Genomic DNA, 20256 nt, shown 5'->3' on the forward strand with positions numbered 1-20256 from the left:
TTTTTTGGGTTTTTAGTAGAGATGGAGTTTAACCATGTTGGCCAGGCTGGACTCGAACTCCTGACCTCGTGATCCACCTGCCTCAAGCTCCCAAAGTGCTGGGATTACAGGTGTGGGCCACTCTGCCCAGCCTAATTTTTGTATTTTTAATAGAGACAGGGTTTCACTATGTTGGCCAGGCTGGTCTCGACCTCCTGACCTCAAGTGACCCACCCGCCTCAACCTCCCATAGTGCTGGGAGTACAGGTGTGAGCCACTGCGCCCGGCTAGAAAATAATCTATTTTTTAAGGCCACTTTGATAACATAATTCATTACTCAGCACATACCATTTTACTGGTCTTAAGACATGATCATTTTTTCCCAATTCAAAATGTTATTTTTACTAATATTTTTATTTAAAAAATAGTGTCCAGATTTAAATTTTGGGGTACCAGAGTCCTATTGAATTCTGCTTTTTCATTTCCCCTTAAAAACAAGTATAGGGGCTGGGCGCCGTGGCTCATGCCTGTAATCCCAGCACTTTGGGAGGTCAAGGCAGGTGGATCATGAGGTCAGGAAATCGAGTCCATCTTGGCTAACACAGTGAAACCGTCTCTACTAAAAATACAAAAAATTAGCCGGGCGAGGTGGCAGGCGCCTGTAGTCACAGCTACTCGGGAAGCTGAGGCAGGAGAATGGAGTGAACCTGGGAGGCGGAGGTTGCAGTGAGCCGAGATAGCAGCACTGCACTCCAGCCAGGGAGACAGAGCAAGACTCCGTCTCAAAAAAAAAAAAAAGAAAAAAAAAGAAGAAATAAACCCCAACAAATATAGGTCGGGCATGGTGGCTCATGCCTGTAATCCTAGCACTTTGGGAAGCAGAGGCAGATGGATCACCTGAGGTCAGACGTTCCAAGACCACCCTGCCAACAGTGAAACCCCGTCTCTACTAAAAATACAAAAAATTAGCCAGGCGTGGTGGTGGGTGCCTATAATCCCAGCTACTCGGGAGGCTGAGGCAGGAGAATCGGTTGAACCCAGAAGGCGGAGGTTGCACACCACTGCACTCTAGCCTGGGGGACAGAGTGAAACTCTGTCTCAAAAAAAAAAAAAAAAAGAAAGAAAAAAAAAAGAAAGGAAAACAAGTATAAATGAAGCCTTGTTTCATATTCACATTTTAGGATCAAGAATCCTACATAGCTATTTTTTCAGATTATCTTCTGACTTAAAAATCAGTTCTCAAGTCATTCAGTCTCAGTTATTTTTACTAATCTGAGATCGGTTAGTAAAACAGCCATTGTGATACTATAAAACCAAAATTATTTTGAACTCACTAATAGTAAGATTGAATGTTTACCAACAGAAGTATAGAGTCCCCAACTTAATTTTTTGACTTTACAATGGTGCAAAAGTGACAGGCATTCAGTAGAAAGCATACTTCAAGTACCCATACAATGAATGTTTTTCACTTTCAGGGTTCAAAATTACATGAGAAATCCAACACTTTAGTATAAAATAAGCTTCATGCTCTTTGATCTTGCCCAACTGTAGGGATAAGTGTTCTGGGCACATTTAATGTTGGATAGGCTAAGGTATAATGTTCATTAGGTTAGGTGTATTCAATGCATTTCTGACTTAGTATTTTCATCTTACAATGGATTTATCAGGGTATAGCCCCATTTTGAGTTGAGGAGTATCTGTATCTGAACTCTTACATTCCTTTTGACTATCCACTGAAGCACAATTCTAATAACAGCCAAGGCACTCACAATCACATAATTAACTCTGCTAGTTTTAAAATGTCCACTTTATTCCATATAACACTTAACCAGATATCATTTACATCTGAGGAAGAGATGGCCCATGAGACTGATCTATAGTAAAACACTCTAAGAAATGCAGTCCAATTTTATACATTTCCAGGCATCCCTAGACAAGTGTGTCACAATGCACAATGCAGAAATATAGGTATCACTACTACATTTTACATAAAAGGGAAGTATCAATAAACTTTAGAAAGTAGTAAATTCACCTGTCCCTTAAAATATGGGTATGCAATTGTTACAAAGCCATAGTAAATGGTTTATAAAATGTAATTTTATTTTCTGTTACTCTGCTGTTACATAGGGCATAACATTTTCACAAGGCTTTTTTGGGACTACAGTCAATGATTAGCAACACACAATAGTGGTCCAACTCTCTAAATAACAATCACTAGACAAACTGGACACCCTCTCACATGTGCACAAATCTGCATGGAAAAGTACTAAAGGTTTAGACTTGGACTTGTGTACTTTATTTCCCCTTTCTAGTGTATTAAGAAATGACATGCACTTTAATTTGCCAAAAGCAATGTTTGTATTCTGGCAGCAACATGCTACTTCTATCACATAGTAAAGTGAATACCAGAACTACAAAGGCAGGAGGTGTAAGTGAATTTTTATCGGGAAGGGAGGTTGGCAACTTAAACAGCAGCAAATAAAGAGTGAATAAGGAAACTCCCTGTTGCCACAGATATACAAGACCTCCTTATGTGATATAGGAGCCATTTCAATTTGTGACCCCAGCCAGAGATGGCAAGTGCTTTTCCATTCAATCTAATACTTCCGGATTCCTACTAAAAAGGAATACATTAAGAGCATGGAAAAGTTGCTTACTGAAAGGAAACCCCTGAAGAGTAAGGGAGGGAATTAAGAAGTTATGTGGAACACTGTTTAAATTGTAATTAACTACATTTTCTTATCTTCACAGTAATACAAAACACAGTCACTTGCAGAACTGGTTCAGATTACTTAAATACCAGATACATTTTTAGTCCTCTACATAAGTGTTTGGGAGTTACTTATGTTTATATGAAATGAAGCTATTAATACTTTTCTACAGCAGTACTGCACACCAGGAAGGCCAAGACAAACACAAATCAAGGAATGAAGTTTTCCCAAAGCTGCAGTGTGAAAAGACTATAAACAGTTGATTCCATACACATGAATGGGTTTCTTTGCTATAGGAAATCCAAGTGGAATAAGGAATGGAGATGTGTAAAAAGGTTTCTTGAAGGAAAGAAGGATGACACCCTGTATGGATTTAGTTTTCAGCCCCTTCTGCCGCATCACATTCTTCTCCTGCACTGTCTGATGTCCAAAGCTAGAAAAAGAAGAATCATATTAAGTCATTATTTCTAGATTAGGCCATTACACTAAGTACTACTGTCATATCAAAAATAACTACAAGAGTAGTAAATTCCTCAAACAATGGAGATCTTGACTAAGACTGAAGTTCTCTCTCAAAACCCCAAAGACCATCACATCCTTGCAGACCTTTCACTATGCATTTACAAAACGGCATACACACATGTCATTGGATATATGGTTTTATAGCTTCCTTTTTATTTAAAAAGCACTTGGCCAGGCACAGTGGCTAACGCCTGTAATCCCAGCACGTAGGGAGGCCAAGATGAGAAGATCGCATGAGGCCAGTTCAACACCAGCCTGGACAACATAGCAAGATCCCATGTCTACAAAAAATTTCAAAAACAAAATTGGCCAGGTACGGGGTGGTGTGTGCCTATAGTCCTAACTACTCAGGAGGCTGAGGCAGGAGGACTGCTTGAATCCAGGAGGTTGAGGCTGCAGTGAGCCATGATTACGAGACTGCACTCCAGCCTAGGTGACAGGGTGAGATCCTGTCTCAAAAAAAAAAAGTAACTTTTTTTAAAAAGGCACTCTACTTTCATAATAAGCAAAGTGACAGTCTTAGAATTTAATGCTGTCTCTATTCCCAGCAGCCCAATGCTCTTCTTGAAAGCACTACTGCAGTATTATTACAGACTAATAAAGCAAAAAATTTTCACAGGGAGGAAAAAGCCACAATCATGGTTAACAATTTTAAAGTGTGTGAAGAGCTAAACTATAGCAAAAGCAGACTTACTTTGTGTTTCTCCAAGAATTAAACAGAAGTGGGTGATGGAAGCTACAGAGAAGCAATGTGTGCATGTATAGACAGGGTTCTTGAATTAGACAGAATGTTAAAACTAAGCGGATCTTCCATGATCTCTCTATTTTTAGGACAGAAAGATGAAGTGAAGAAGAGAAATATTTGTTGACTATAAATGTACTTTATTAGACCAACACCAAGACATTAGTGTTAATTTCAGAAAAGCTAGAATCTTACATAATCCTTAGGTTATTATGAAGATACTAAAATAAATAAAAATAAACAAAACAAAATCCCCCAAAGACCTGTCTCCATAATAGAGAAAACAAAACTGATTAAAAGATAGTTAGCTCCAAGGTACACATCTGGGAAGAGGTATAACTGCCTAATTTGCTCTTCCTCTGCAGAACTATTTGCTGATCATCTTCCATTGTCCCCTCACAACCACAGGGACTTCTTATGGCTAGAAATGCAGGGTCTTTATTTCCCTTTCAGTGGATGCATAAACACCCTATTCAGCAAAATTGAACAGACATGGTGCTAATTTAAAAAATACTATCTAGTAAATGATAAAGCACTAAACAAGGGGGCTGAGAGGACGAGATTTATATTAAAAGATTTGTTCCCTTCTTTTTCATTCTGTGAAGTCTAAGATTTTACCTATCAAATTTACTTGAACCTACAAAAGAATGTTAAAGTAAAGCTTAAGCTGTACTTTTTCTTGATTACTTCCTTTATCAATTGCCTATCTAAGAAGCAGGGAGAAAAAGACAAACAAAACAGAGACTTTGGCCTAGAAGCAGAGAAGGAGTAAATTTAGGTACAGGTTTACTCCCTAAAAATTCACAAAGTAAACTTTCATCAGAACGAGGTACTTCATGTGATTTTAAGAAAGCCTAGATATCTAGATAGTCCCTAACTGGCTATAGCTGATTTGCCCCAAATTATTGAAACTTTAGAAGCTCTCTTTATTAACATAATTTATCAACATCTTCATCCCAATGAAACAGTTGAGTTCATATAATGTTACGTCTCAGGAAGGTCTGATAAAATGCCTATTCAACTTGAAAACCTGCCTACAAAATAATGTTCATCCCATAAAATACTAACACATATGTCATACTTTCAGTTCTTATGTATCTGCCCTAAAAGACACAAAGTCCAAAATAAAATATATTTTTGTTTCTGAAAAGGAAATAAAATTAAAGAGTAAACAACTCACTGTTAGGTTGTCTCTAAGCAACTGCATGATGAGGGTGCTGTCTTTGTATGAGTCTTCATTCAGTGTATCAAGTTCAGCAATGGCCTCATCAAAAGCCTGATAAATATTAATATCCATGGTAAAATATGTGCATTGACAAAAACTGGTTATTCTACAATTACAAACCAATTTTACAAAATAAGTGAACACCTACCTTATGTTCTACCATCAACAAACTCAACAGAACCATTCTCTCACACTCTCAGTTTAAGAACTTATGAGTATAACTGGAATTCTATAAAACTATACATTTAAGTAAACAAGCATGTCTTGGTTCTTTCACAGGACAAACAGAACAGCAGTAATGCTTAATATACTTCTTTCCAATAAGTAGTAGTAGTTATCTGTACAGCGTCCTCTTTATTCTCTCGTTTTGAGCCACTTTGAGGAGTGTGGCTAATGCACAGCTATTCTAGTAACCAAACCTGGCAGGCATGACTTTCCAGTCTTTTAAGTTTCCTTCTTAATATCATTTATCCTTCTTTGATTACTCTGCTCAGTATGCTCTGTAGATGTATCACTGCTTATAATCATAGGGTAGAGTTAAGGTGTCAGGGGCAGGAATAAGGTAATCATGATGGTAAGAAAAAGAGGAGATTTCAAAATAAACATAGTAGAAATCATCCCTGGGTAACCAAGTAAAATACCTATAAATTAACATACCTGGTATCTCAAATAACTGTAGCTAAAGTAGGTATTTCCTGGACACACATCTTACCGTTTTAGCCAGCGTGCAGGCAAGCTCTGGGTTATTAAGAATCTCATAGTAAAATACAGAAAAGTTAAGAGCAAGCCCCAGGCGGATTGGGTGTGTGGGTTGCATCTCTTTCTTGCTTATATCAAATGCCTCTTGGTAAGCTCCTTGGGAATTATCTATCGTTTCTGTGAAGAGAAAAAAATAAGTGCAATATTAAAAATAACAATCCAGTGCATAGTACATTAACAACTTGAACATTCGCTACTAGCTCTTGGTAGAACCAAGATTTTTCTCTGTATGGGTCTTTTAAAATCACGGTAGCTAACAAAAACCATTATCATGGCCAGGTGCAGTGACTCACACCTATAATCCCAGCACTTTGGGAGGCCGAGGCGGAGGGATCACTTGAGATCAGGAGTTCAAGACCAGCCTGGCCAACATGACGAAACCCTGTCTCTACCAAAAATACAAACATTAGCCAGGCGTCATGGCGGGGATCTGTAATCCCAGCTACTCAGGAGGCTGAGGCATGAGAATTGCCTGAACCCTGGTAGGCAGAGGTTGCAGTGAGCTGAGAACGCACCACTATACTCCAGCTTGGGTGACAGAATGACACTCAAAAACAAACAAATAAACACACAAAAACAATATTGTGTACTGGGTATTTAAGAACTTATTTATGGCCAGGTGCAGTGGCTCATACCTGTAATCCCAACACTTTGGGAGGGTGAGGCAGGGGGATCGCTTGAACCCGAGAGTTCAAGACCAGCCTGGGCAACATAGGGAAACCTTATCCCTGTCTCTAAAAAAAAAAAAAAAAAAAAAGCTAGGCATGGTGGTGCATGTCTGCAGCTCTGGCTACTTGGGAGGCTGAGGTGGTTTGAACCCAGGAGGTTGAAGCTGCAGTGAGCCAAGATCATGCTGCTGCACTCCGAACGTGCATGACAGAGTTTGTCACAAACAAACAAACAAAACAAAAAACCAGTTTAGAATGTTGCTTACATATAAACAGCTTAATGGAAAAAAACATGAGATATAGTAAATCAGACTTTTTTCCATCCCTAGGCTAAAACTATTTTCTTATTTTATGTCTTTTAATTCTATTACTTGGAAATGCAGCAACGAAAAATAATTTGGATAGGGTGCGGTGGCTCACACCTGTAATCCCAGCACTTTGGAAGGCTGAGGCGGGCAGATTACCTGAGGTTGGGAGTTCAAGACCAGCCTGACAACATGGAGAAACCCCAGCTATACTAATAACACAAAAATTAGCTGGGAGTGGTGGTGCATGCCTGTAATCCCAGCTACTTGGGAGGCTGAGGCATGAGCCTCACTTGAACTCAGGAGGCAGAGCTTGCGGTGAGCCAAGATCACACCATTGCACTTCAGCCTGGTTAACAAGAGTGAAACTCCGTCTCAATAATAATAATAATAATAATAATAATAATAATAATTTGACTGGAATACCCTTTCCCGAAATAATGTGAACTTTACAAAGATCATCAACACCAAAATCTCTATTTTTCTGATTTGGAGAAATACTGATTCTTAGTATCAAGAGATACTATGTGAAAGGCAACATAAAAGTTTCAATACATAGGACAAAATCTGCTCTGACCTGAGTTTGATTACTGGCCTAATTAAAATGGTACTCTCCTTTCACAAAATGTTCAGTATTACCAACACTAATCTGATTATACCCATGTTTTGAAAAGGGGAGTTTTCTGTATGAGGCCACTGGCCTATTACAGCTTTAGAGATACTGATGTAAGAGAATTAAGCTATCCCTTTATGACCTGAATCATGTTCATTTTCCTTCCTCTGAAATGGCACATTTATTGATCTAATCCTGACTGGTATAGCCCGCATGCAATAAGAAGTTCTTCCAGCCTGACAAATTAGGAGGCACCAGTGTCTCAGCAATTAGGTTATAAAGACAGCCTATCTACGAATCCCAGACTATCAGAATGTAAATGGGACTACGTGTGAGATCGGAAAGTGCCAATGTGATCCTAAGGGTTAAATCAGGTTAAAGCTACAGCTATGTCTCAATCTCCCAAATACTTCTCTTTGGCTTTCTGATACTTAAATGTACAGTTCTGTGCCAGTATCATGTCCAATTCTGCTTATCTTCATGGCAACAGAAATTACACATCAGTAACAGAATAAGTTAGTTTAGTATACAGATTTTGTTATAGCAAGGTACAACAGTTTCTCAAGTACAAGTTCTCTTTATATATGCAGTTACACTGATATTTAGGATGGCAAAACTCATTTTCAGGTCATAGTAACTATTTGTAGGGGTATATCTTTGTAGACAGGGCAAAATTAAGAACAAAATAACAAACTTACTAGAAAAAATAAGGAACTGATACTTCTATTACCTAGAACTTGATAAATCTGGTAGCAAGCACATACACTAAATTTAATGAGCTCTATCTTACACTCAGCTACCAGTATCCCAGGAGACACTCATTGCAAATAAATTCACTTTTTTATTATCAAGTTAGGCAATTTGGTCACTTTTTCCCATATCCATGTTTTCTATGATAGTCTAGGTAAATAAATAAATAAATAAATATAGGTATTTAATACTAAAATCTATGTTTATGACCACTACTTGATTAATCAACAATTCCTATGTATTCAACCTTCTCAAGTAAAACCTAACCATATGGGTCATTCAAACTTACTGTGAAGTTGGAACAAGTTATACACCAGCAATAACACACTCATTTCACCTCTCCTCCTCAGAAATTTGATTATATGTAATTAGCAGTCAATGTTATGACCCCTTAAAATAGACGATAATGAATTAATATGACAAACAGAAAAAGCACAACAACCTGTTTCCATGTTCTGTATGTAATTTCCAGTCATCTGAAGTTTTAAGGCATGATGACAGAAAGGCCATGTGAAATGCAGAATCACTCATAAAGTTTACACAAAAAACTCTGGAGCTAAAAATATGGTGAACCAAAATTCTAAAAAGCATAAAAGATTAAGCCCATTCTAAATAATACCATACGAGATTACAGAGTTCATAGATGAGCTTAATTTTTTTAAACAGCATATGATGTAAATTTATAACCCAATTTTCATTTTTGAGAACGTAAGGTAATACTAATTTTCTTGATATACACTGAATTATTTTTAAGTCACAAAGAGCCTTAAGACTACGTATACTGTCACAGTATCCCATTTATCCCCATTTCTTTTTTTTAATTCTACTTTTGCCCATATAACAAATATACTTACGTTTTCGATCATCACCACATGCAACTTCAGCAAGGTACCGGAAGTAATCACCCTTCATTTTCAGATAGAAGACCTTACTCTCTGGATTAGTTGCATTGGCTATTAAATATTTATCCAACAATTCCTGAAATAAATAAGACAGAACATTAGGCACTAAACTACTGCCTATTGCACATTATCATTAAATGATAAAACTTCTGCCTAGTGGGCATTTCAATCATTAACTACTACAGTAATACTACACCATACAAGCCTGGACTTGAAACATGTTCTTACAGCAGGGGTTAGGTTGTTGCCACTAGTTGCCCTGGGAGGCTTTAAATGATGTAGCCTATAGTTTCTAATGGTAAGGCTAGATTCTAGATTACACCAAACATTGTAATTTGAAACAGCCTGTCTGTTCACTCATCCATTCATTCAACAAACATTTTCATACCTGCTAGGTGCTATAATGGATATAGAGAAGACTTAAAATCAGGCCCCTGCCCTCAAGAAGCTCACAGTCTGTAAGTACACCAACTACACACCAAGCATTAAGAAAGATGTGGATACGGTGCTAAGAAAGCACAAAGAGGGAGCATCTGGCTCTGCTGGAGATGGCCTCCAGTTAAGACAGGATTCCCAGGGAAAGAGTATTTGAGGTGTCAAGAAGGAAAAGTAGAAATGCACCAAGCAGAAAACAGGGAGGTGCACTCATTTTAGGGAGGGGAAACAAAATGTTTAAAACATCAAGTACGAGGGAGAACAGTGCTACTCAGTGTCCTCTGCAGTCAAGTGTGCATCTAAAATGAGGTAAATACAGGAATCGAGAGTAAGAGGTACAGGATATGGTATGCCTTGGAGTATAAAAAGTCACAAAAGACAAATATGATAGAAATCTTCTTAGATTCAATTTTTCTTGATGCTAGTCATCCATTTAAAAACCTTTTTAGGGACGGGTGCGGTGGCTCATGCCTGTAATCCCAGCACTTTGGGAGGCCAAGGCGGGCAGATCACAAAATCAGGAGTTCGAGACCAGCCTGGTCAACATAGTGAAACGCCGTCTCTACTAAAAATACAAAAAATTAGCCGGGCGTGGTGGTGGGCACCTGTAATCCCAGCTACTCAGGAGGCTGAGGCAGGAGAATCGCTTGAACCTGGGAGGTGGAGGTTGCAGCGAACCGAGATGACGCCACTACACTGCAGCCTGGGCGACGGTGCGAGACTCCGTCTCAAACAAACAAAAACAAAAACAAACCAAAAAAAGTCTTTTTGTATTAAATATTACAAAGCAAAACAAAATTCTCATAAAAATGTTAAGATACTAATACCTACTTCATTGGTTTGTTTTGAGAATAAAACCAATAACAGATGTCAAAAGCCTGGAATAGTGTCACATGTTAAGTACTCAGTAAATGTTGGCTAGTATCAGCCTAGGTACACAGTTTGCCTGCCCAGGGACAGAGTTTGAAAAGCACTGCTCTAGGAAAAGTGAAACTAGTGAACGTTTTAAAGCAGGGAAGAGAGAAGATCCTTTTTACATTTTGGAAAAATAACCACAGATACAATCAGTTAATATTACATAAAAATACTATCTATGATACCAAACTGGCAAGTCTGGAGAATAAACAAGTAAGGTTGAGTCAAATTCACATAATTGGTAAAGAAAAGGAAAGCTGTTTATAAATTTAAAATAACAAAAGTTTAGAAAATACAATTCTAACCAAGAACTTTCTTCTTGTTTATCTGACTAAAAGTGGTCTAACAAAACGCAATCACTGCATTCATGGTTTTTTTTAGACAAAGTCTCTCTACTGCCCAGTGTGAGTGCAGTGGTGTGATCTTGGCTCACTGCAACCTCCACCTCCCAGGCTCAAGCGATTCTCCTGCCTCAGTCTCCCGAGCAGCTGGGACTACAGGCACACACCACCACGCCCAGCTTATTTTTGTATTTTTAGTAGAAACGGGGTTTCACCATGTTGACCAGGCTGGTCTCAAACTCCTGACCTCAAGTGATCTGACCACCTCGGCCTCCCAAAGTGCTGGGATGATAGGCGTGAGCAAATGCTCCTGGCCCGCAAGTTATTTTTAGAGAAAATAAACAGAGGCCATGTGCAACAGCTCATGCCTATCATCCCAGGAGTTTGAGATCAGCCTGGGCAACATAATAGGACCCTGTCTCTCCAAAGAATTTTTAAAAAATTAGGTGTGGTGGCACACACCTGTAGTCCCAGCTACTTGGAAGGCTGAGGCAGAAGAAAGGCTTAAACCCTGGGGGTGGAGGTTTCAGTAAGCCACGGTCGTGCCACTGCATTCCAGTCTTGGAGACAGAGCAAAAGAGACCATGTCTCTAAAAGAAAAAAAAAAAAAAACAAAAACAGAAAAACATTTAAAATCCTTTAATTCAAAAAAGATTTTAAATATCTAGATAATATACACACACACACACACACACACACACACATATATATATACACATATATATATTTTTTAAGGGCCTGAGGCCAGAGAAAGTTAAAACACGCACACATACACACGCGTGCACGTGCACAAAAAAAATTAGTATAAAATTATGTATCGAAGTCCCAGAAGTTTATACATTATAAAAGTGATGAGTATCAAAATTGTGGCTCAAGTTGGAAAGTTGCTGAGCCAGGAGTGTGGCAACAGAGGTCATTAGGGCCACACCCAAACTAAAGGCAACTGTGACAAGTGCTGTTCCAGCATCACTACACTCTTAACCGTAAAAAGAACAGACGAATCAGATTTTCAGAATTTATTGTGCTCAACATCACCAATATAATTTTAATAGTTATGTAATAAACTGAGACACCTGAATCCTAAAAAATTACATTACTTTAACTTTTTCCTCTATTACCATTTTTATGTATTATGGATGACTTTCATACTAAAAACTATTTTTATGAACTGAATTTAGGGTTGTGGTGGAAGGAGGGGGGTAGGAAGCAATAGTGAGATAGTCACAAAAAAGTTCTAGATCTCAAACTGACTCAGTCATTGGAATCTTTAAATGAGTGGATTCTGAGAAGTAATATCAAAGAAGGCAAACATAGTATTTATACCAAGAGAAATACCACCTCTGCCTGTACCCACACCAAGGAACCCTAATACAAAGTAAGATGCCTCTCACTTTTCTTGTTCCTCCAAGTGAGTCAGTCAGTTACAATGAAATTCCACAGGATCTCCAAAAAGGTGCCAGCTCTGGTGAAGATATTATTTATAGTCACAAAAAAAGCTACTCAGTACCTTCAAGACCTAGTGCTCTGTTAACTGTGGTAGATGTGTAAGAGCAGGGGCTGAGAAAAGTCTGACCAGAACAAGGGTTTAGGGTGAGGAGTAGGAAAGAGAGAAACTTCCAGTCTAGCACTAGTCTCTCCTGAGTCACGCATGCTAGATGTGTGGGTGTTCACAAGGACTGTGGACAAAGGGCCTTCCAAGCATTCAGAAAGTTGCCAAACAGCTGCTGCATTCATTACAACACAGCCACTTATGAGCTAACCTTTCCTTTCTAAAATTATTAACTTAGACTACTAATTTGCATATAGCCATTACGTATGATTTACAGTGTTGGGCTTTTATAAACTGACTTGGGCATTACTTTCATCCTGGAGTTGTTCAGCCAGGTATCATGGTTCTTTGTCAGATGCCACTAGCTCTCTGTGAAGGAAACAACAGGTACAGAATAATTCCGTCTTTCCATATACTATCAGTAGTAAAGATGTATACTTTAGCTCAACTAAAAGACATAATGGATTCTGCTTCATGTCTTACCCAAATAATCAAGTCTGTATCTGTATTATCAATACCAAATATTATTAATACCAGATAGAATATAGGCTACAAATGTGTAATCTTTTAAAATTATTGTAAAAAATACAGATCAGAGACCAAAAACCCCAAACGGACACATAACTCCCTGAAAGTCTTTCCAAATAAGGGTACTGGTAAGAGGTCAGGAGGGAGGGCCAGGTGCCATGGCTCACGCCTGTTATCCCAGCACTTTGGGAGGCTGAGGCGGGTGAATCACTTGAGGTCAGGAGTTTGAGACCAGCCTGACCAACATGGTGAAACCCCATTTCTACTAAAAATACAAAATTAGCTGGGCGTGGTGATGCATGCCTGTAATTCCAGCTATTTGGGAGGCTGACGCAGGAGAACTGCGTGAACCCGGGAGGCAGAAGTTCCAGTGAGCTGAGATATTATACTCCAGCCTGGGCAACAAGAGCGAAACTCCATCTCAAAAAAAAAAAGAAAAGAAAAAAAAAGTCGCCAAGAGGGAGCATAGTTAGAAGTTCCCCCACTGATTTCTTCTGTACATTATTCTTATCAATTAAGCAGGAGCTCTCCCTTGTAAACTCTTTAGCAAATTTTATTACCTTGGGAGTTTTGGTGGGCTAATATTGGAGATCCCTCTGGTGCTGACAGTGTTACTTGACTGAGGAGTAAAACGTGGATGGTAGTGTGTTCCTTTTTGAGAATGTGAAAACTAAGAGGTCAATGTACTACCCACAATAACGAGATGAACTAGTAATTTAGAACACTCTAGACCAAAGAAACAAGGCTAAGTAAAAGGAAAGAACGTAAGTTATTATAGAGGTTGCTTTAAGAAATGCTAAAGGAACTCAGAATAAGTTTAATCTTAGAAAAACAGGACGGGAACAATAATAGACTATAACACAAAAGCCGTAAAGAGTAAGAAATGAAACTGTCAAGAAATAACATTAATGCAAATTTAGAACAGTAACTATTCCTTTCTCCCACCCCCATATCTTAGAAAAAAAGGCTTCCAGAAGAAAAACAAAATCCTCATACGATTTTTAAGAGTTAACTACTGTATAAAACAATCCTACTTGCCACTTCAACCGCTTTTTCAAAATAATTTATTTGGTTTCAGCGGTAAAATTCTGTAACACTCAACAACTTAACCTTTTAATTCTAAATTCATTTATAAGTGATTTCCACTTTACAGACTAAGCTACTCTTGTCTCTCATTAAGCTTATTATGCTTATTTATAGGATTGATTTATTTAAGAAAGAGTAGATAACTGTTACGAAGAGCCTTAAAATACAAGCAAAATAACAGGAAGCAAAAAAAATGTTCTAAGAAGTTTCAATTTCCTAATAGTTTACTGAGGTTGATTAGCAAACACACTATTATCATGCTGAATCTCTAACTTTAGGATACAAGTATCAGTCATTATTTCTATATTATCAGTTAATCAGGATATGAATAGACCCTAAAATGGAGAGTTTCTAATAAAGATAAGGCCAAATCTAAGCTAGAGATTTTTTCCCCCCTTGAGACGGGGTCTCGCTCTGCCAACCCAGGGTGAAGTGCAGTGGCGCAACCTCAGCTCACCTGCAACCTTCGCCTCCCGGTTGAAGTGATTCCTCGGCCTCAGCCTCCCCAAGTAACTGGGATTGCAGGCACCTGCCACCACACCCAGCTAATTTCTGCATTTTTAGTACTGACAGGGTTTCACCATGGCTGGTCTCGAACTCCTAACCTCAAGGGATCCGCCCTCTTCAGTCTCCCAAAGTGCTAGGATTAGAGGCCTCAGCCACAGCGCCCAGTTTAGAGATTTAATCAGTAAAACAAAAAAGGGACAGAGTAACTCTGTGTTAGGTATCAAAATATTGAGTTTTAGAAATTAGATTATCATTTGTGGAACTTTTTTTTTTTTTTTTTTTTTTGAGACGAAGTCTTGCTCTGTCGCCCGGGCTGGAGTGCAGTGGCCGGATCTCAGCTCACTGCAAGCTCCGCCTCCCAGGTTTACGCCATTCTCCTGCCTCAGCCTCCCGAGTAGCTGGGACTACAGGCGCCCGCCACCTCGCCCGGCTAGTTTTTTGTATTTTTTAGTAGAGACGGGGTTTCACCATGTTAGCCAGGATGGTCTCGATCTCCTGACCTCGTGATCCGCCCGTCTCGGCCTCCCAAAGTGCTGGGATTACAGGCTTGAGCCACCGCGCCCGGCCTGTGGAACTTTTATACTATGGTTAGCTCTATAATCTTGTAGGAAATCACACCTTCTCAAGTGTCTGTCTCTGTAATTATGTAATGAGACTATTATGATCTAAAGGTCTCTGGTCTCAGAAACTACCATTTTATGACTATACCTGCTAGAATTAAATCTCATAAAGGATTTGCTGCCTTAACCAAGAAGGCAGTGAATCACCTAAGACTTAATCCAAGTTGATCATATAACATCAACTCATCTATGGAAATATTTTTAATCATTAAAAAAATGAATGCATTAAACAGTCAAATGTCCTTAAAATGTCCATTTTAAAATGTTACTAATAAAGAATTGTTGGGCCAGGTGCAGTGGCTCACACTTCTAATCCCAGCACTTTGGGAGGCCAAAGTGGGCAGATCACAACGTCAGGAGTTCGAAACCAGCCTGGCCAACACGGTGAAACCCTGTCGCTACTAAAAATACAAAAATTAGCCAGGCATGGTGGCGGGCACCTGTAATCCCAGCCACTCAGGAGGCTGAGGCAGGAGAATCGCTTGAAACCGGAAGGCAGAGGTTGCAGTGAGACAAGATCGTGCCACTGCACTCCAGCCTGAGCAAAAGAGCGAAACTCCATCTTTTAAAAAAAAAAAAAATTGTTAAGACTTAGAATCCAAGAATGACGAATCAACCCCATTCTGGTGCCCATGTTAAGTTCATTTTCAAAAAAACGAAGTATAGAATGAAGTAAAAACTTTGAGAGATAGAAGCAATCCTTTTATTTATTTATTTATTTATTTTTGATACGGAGTTTCGCTCTTTATTTATTTATTTATTTATTTATTTATTTATTTATTCATAGAGATGAGGTTTCTCTATGTTGGTCAGGCTGGTCTGAAACTCCTGACTTCAGGTGGTCTGCCTGCCTCGGCCTCCCAAAATGCTCGGAATACAGGCATGAGCCACTGCGCCCAGCCAGAAGCACACCTTATAACCAATGTGACTGATCCCATACTCTGTGGGATTTAGCAGACACCACACAGCAGACATCAAACTCAAGTTGCAAAGCCTAATCAGATCCTTACATCCTTGCATCCCCAAGGTTAAAACTTTTCATTGAATCCTATACCAAATTCCAAACCTCTACAACCACATTTTAACAATGAAGTATACTGGAGGAGTAAAGCAACCATGTGATCTGGCTGCCCAGGACCATTCCAGTTTAAGCCCACTGTCTGTCCCAGCAGACAGATCTCATTTTATTGTCTTTTGCAGATACTGTGGTGTGTTTTTGTAGTTTTAACCAATTGAAGGTTTGTAGCGACACTGAATCAAGCATGTCTATCAGAGCCAATTTCCACCAGCATGTGCTCACTTCATGTCTCTGTGGCACAACCTGGTAATTCTCCCAATATTTCAAACTTTTTATGATTATTATATCTACTATGGCGATCTGTGATCAGTGCTCATTAATGTTACTACTGTAATTGTTTTGGGGTACCCACATGCATGCCCACATAAGATGGTAAACTTAATCGATATATGCTGTGTCTGTTCTGACTGCTCCAACAATCGGGTGCTCCCAATCTCTTCTATCTCCTCTGGCTTACTTATTCCCCGAGACACAAAAATATTAAAATTAGACCAATTAATAACCCCACAATGGCCTTTAAGCGTTCAAATGAAAAGATGAGTTACATGTATCCTACTTTCAAACGCTAGAAATAATTATACTTAGTGAGGAAGGCATTTCAAAAGCCAAGATAAGCTAAAGCTGGGCCTCTTGTACCAAACAGCGATGTTGTAAATGCAAAGAAAGAGTTCTCGAAGGAAATTAAAAGTGAACACTACTACAGTGAACACACAAATGGTAAGAAAGCAAAACAGACTTATTGATGATATGGAGAAAACTTTAAGTGGTCTGGATAGAAGCTGAGGCCAGCCACAACATTCCTTTAAATCAAAGCCTAATCCAGAGCAAGGCCTTAATTCTCTTCAATTCGATGAAGGCTGAGAGAAGTAAGGAAGCTGCATAAGAAAAATTTGAAGCTAGGAGAGGTTGATTCATGAGGTTGACCAAAAGAAGCCACCACCTCCAGAACATAAAAGTACAGGGTAAAGGTGCAAGTGCTAATGTAGAGCTGCAGTAAGTTATCCAGAAGATCTAGCTAATATCACTGATGAATGAAGGTAGCTACACAAAGTACCATATTTCCAATGTAGAAGAAACAGCCTTATACCAGAAGATGCCATCAAGGACTTGACTCTCCAGGGCTAGTGCAGCTGGTGACTTCAAGATGAAGCCAATGCTCATTTAGCATTCCAAAAATCCTAGGATCCTTAAGAATTATGCTAAATCTACTCTGCCTGCACTCTACAAATGGAACACCCAACCAAGCCTGGATAATAGCACCTGTTTACAGGATGGTTCACCGAATATTTTAAGTTCATTGTTGAGACCTACTGCTCAGAAAAAAAAGATTCCTTTCAAATTATAATTGCTCACTGACAATGTAGACCCTGTTTACCAAAGAGCTCTGAGGGAGATGTACAAGATTAATGCTGTTTTCACGCCTGCTAACACAAAACTACATCCATTCTGCAGCCCATAAATCAAGGAGTAATTTCAACTTTCAAGTGGAATTATTTAAGAAATACATTTCATAAGGCCATAGCTGTCATAGACAGTGATTCTTCTGACGGATCTGGGCAAAATAAATTGAAGACCACCTAGAAAGGATTCACCATTCTAGATGCCATTAAGAACATTTGTGATTCATGGGAAGAAGTCAAAATACTAACATTAACAAGAGTTTGGAAGAAGTTGATTTCTACTCTCATGAATGACTTTGAGGACTTTAAGATTTCAGTGGAAATCTTCCACCTGCAGATGTGGTGGAAACAGCAAGAGAAATACTAGAATTAGAAATGGAGCCTGAAGATGTGACTGAATTGCTGCAAACGCACGTTAAAACTTGAACAGATGGTAACTTGCTTCTCATGGATGAGCAAAGAAAGTGGTTTCTTGAGATCTACTTCTGGTGAAGATGCCATTAACACTGTTGAAATGACAATAAACGACTTAAAACACTGCATAAACTCAGTTGATAAAGCAGTGGCAGGGTTTGAGAGGATTGCCTTTGATTTTGAAAGAAATTCTATTCTAGCTGAGACGCCATCAAACAGCATCACATGCTATATAGAAAAATCTTTTGAGGGATGGGCATGGTGGCTCACGCCTATAATCCCAGCATTCTGAGAGGCCCAGGCGGGCGGATCACCTGAGGTCAGGAGTCCGAGACCAGCCTAACCAACATGGATAAACCTCGTCTCTACTAAAAATACCATATTAGTCAGGCGTGGCAGTGCATGCCTGTAATCCCACCTACTTGGGAGGCTAAGGAGAACCGCTTGAGCCCGGGAGGCAGAGGGTTGTGGTGAGCCAAGATCATGCCATTTCCAGCCTGGGCCACAAAAGTGAAACTCTGTCTCAAAAAAAACAACAAAAAAAATTTTTTTGTGAAAGGAAGCACCAATCGATGCAGCAAACTTCACTGTTACCTTGTTTTAAGCAATTGCAATGGCCATTCCCAGGACCAGTCAGCAACCATCAACATGGAGGCAAGACCCTCCACCAGCAAAAAGATAAAAACTTCTAAAAGCTTAGATGATCGATTTCCTGGCAATTATTTTCTATTTAAGGTAGGTACACTGGTTTTTAGACAAAATGCTATTGTGCACTTAACAGACTACAGTATAGTATAAGCATGACTTTTATACACTCTAGGGAACCAAAAATTTGTGTGGCTTGCTTTATTGAGATAATTCACTTTACTGTGGTGGTCTAGAACAGTAATTGCAATTATTAATGCTATTTCTTTTCATTCTTAGAAATATCCCACTTTGGAAGACATTGTGTCGTCATCCTGTAGAAAAGACTTAATATTATAATTCGGGCACGGTGTGAATTATAATACCCAGCTGTCACCATACCCAGCTGCCTTGCCCAGCCTAGAAACTCCACCACAAACAAAAAATATAATTCAAAATTATTACTTCAATACTTAAAAGGTAAAAAGTGAATCATCCTGGTGTACCATTTAACGTTCACATAAAAGGTAATAAAATTTCCTCAGGCACGCACTGAGAACCACACATGTGATGCCATCCATGACTAAGAGCAGTTCTTCAGATTTTTTTTATTTTTTTGAGACAAAGTCTTGCTCTGTCACCCAGGTTGGAGTGCAGTAGTGCGACCTCGGCTCACTGCAACCTCTGCCTCCCGGGTTCAAGCGATTCTCCGGCCTCAGCCTCCTGTGTAGCTGAGATTACAGGTACCCACCACCATGCTCGGCTAATTTTTTTTGTATTTTTAGTAGACGAGGTTTTGCCGTGTTGGCCAGGGTGGTCTCAAACTCCTGACGTCAGGTGATCTGCCTGCCTCGGCCTCCCAAAGTGCTGGGATTACAGGCATGAGCCACCACGCCTGACCGGTTCTTAAGATTATTAAAAACAAAAAGTTGTCTATATATCAAATGAACAGATACTAATTCAGACAACGAACCACAGTATTAACCTCATTAATGCCAAAAAATAAAGCAACTTTCATAATGATATGTTAGAGCTTTTACTTTTTAAATATTCTGTCCCTCCTCCTCTATTCAATTATCCTTTAATATAATAACTCCTGGCCAGGTGTGGTGGCTCATGCCTAAAATCAAGGCACTTCAGGAGGCCAAGGAATGAGGATGACTTTTAGCCAGGAATTCCAGATTAGTTTGGGCAGCTAAGCATGATCTTGTCTCTAACAAAAATTAAAAAATTAGCCAGGCATAGTGCCTCACGCCTGTAAGTCCCAGCTACTTAGGTGGGTTGTTTGCACCCAGATGTTCAAGGCTGCAGTAACCTATGATCACACCACTGCACTCCAGCCTGGGTGACAGAGCAAGACCCTGTCTCAATAAATAAATAAATAAAAATAAGTCCTTTTATAATATTTTATGCCTCCTTAACTAGGTTAAAATGAAATTAGTAGTTAATAATATGCTATGCACTTTTTTTTTTTTTTTTTGAGAAGGAGTCTCGCTCTGTCACCCAGACTGGAGTGCAGTGGTGCAATCTCGGCTCACTGCAAGCTCCACCTCCCGGGTTCATGCCATTCTCCTGCCTCAGCC

The 20256-nt window shown here is 39.2% G+C and overlaps 1 protein-coding gene across 3 annotated transcripts in view; it reads right to left on the minus strand.

The window, feature by feature from the left end:
* Positions 1 to 1767: 1767 nt before the first annotated feature.
* YWHAQ (tyrosine 3-monooxygenase/tryptophan 5-monooxygenase activation protein theta) overlaps positions 1768 to 20256 on the minus strand; it is a 48775-nt gene continuing 30286 nt past the window's right edge. For 2 of the 3 annotated variants that reach the window (XM_025405725.1, XM_025405726.1), the window contains exons 3-6: positions 9129 to 9252; positions 5892 to 6055; positions 5135 to 5230; positions 1768 to 3123 (exon numbers count right to left, since the gene is read on the minus strand). In XM_025405725.1, the coding sequence (XP_025261510.1) occupies positions 3064 to 3123; positions 5135 to 5230; positions 5892 to 6055; positions 9129 to 9252 (444 nt within the window). In that variant the 3' untranslated portion in view covers positions 1768 to 3063. Of the gene's footprint in view, positions 5231 to 5891; positions 6056 to 9128; positions 9253 to 20256 lie in introns of all 3 variants that reach the window. The other variant, XM_025405724.1, reaches the window with a different exon arrangement.

This window comes from Theropithecus gelada, chromosome 13 (assembly GCF_003255815.1).
Source record: "Theropithecus gelada isolate Dixy chromosome 13, Tgel_1.0, whole genome shotgun sequence".
In the NCBI taxonomy this organism is placed as follows: Eukaryota; Metazoa; Chordata; class Mammalia; order Primates; family Cercopithecidae; genus Theropithecus; species Theropithecus gelada.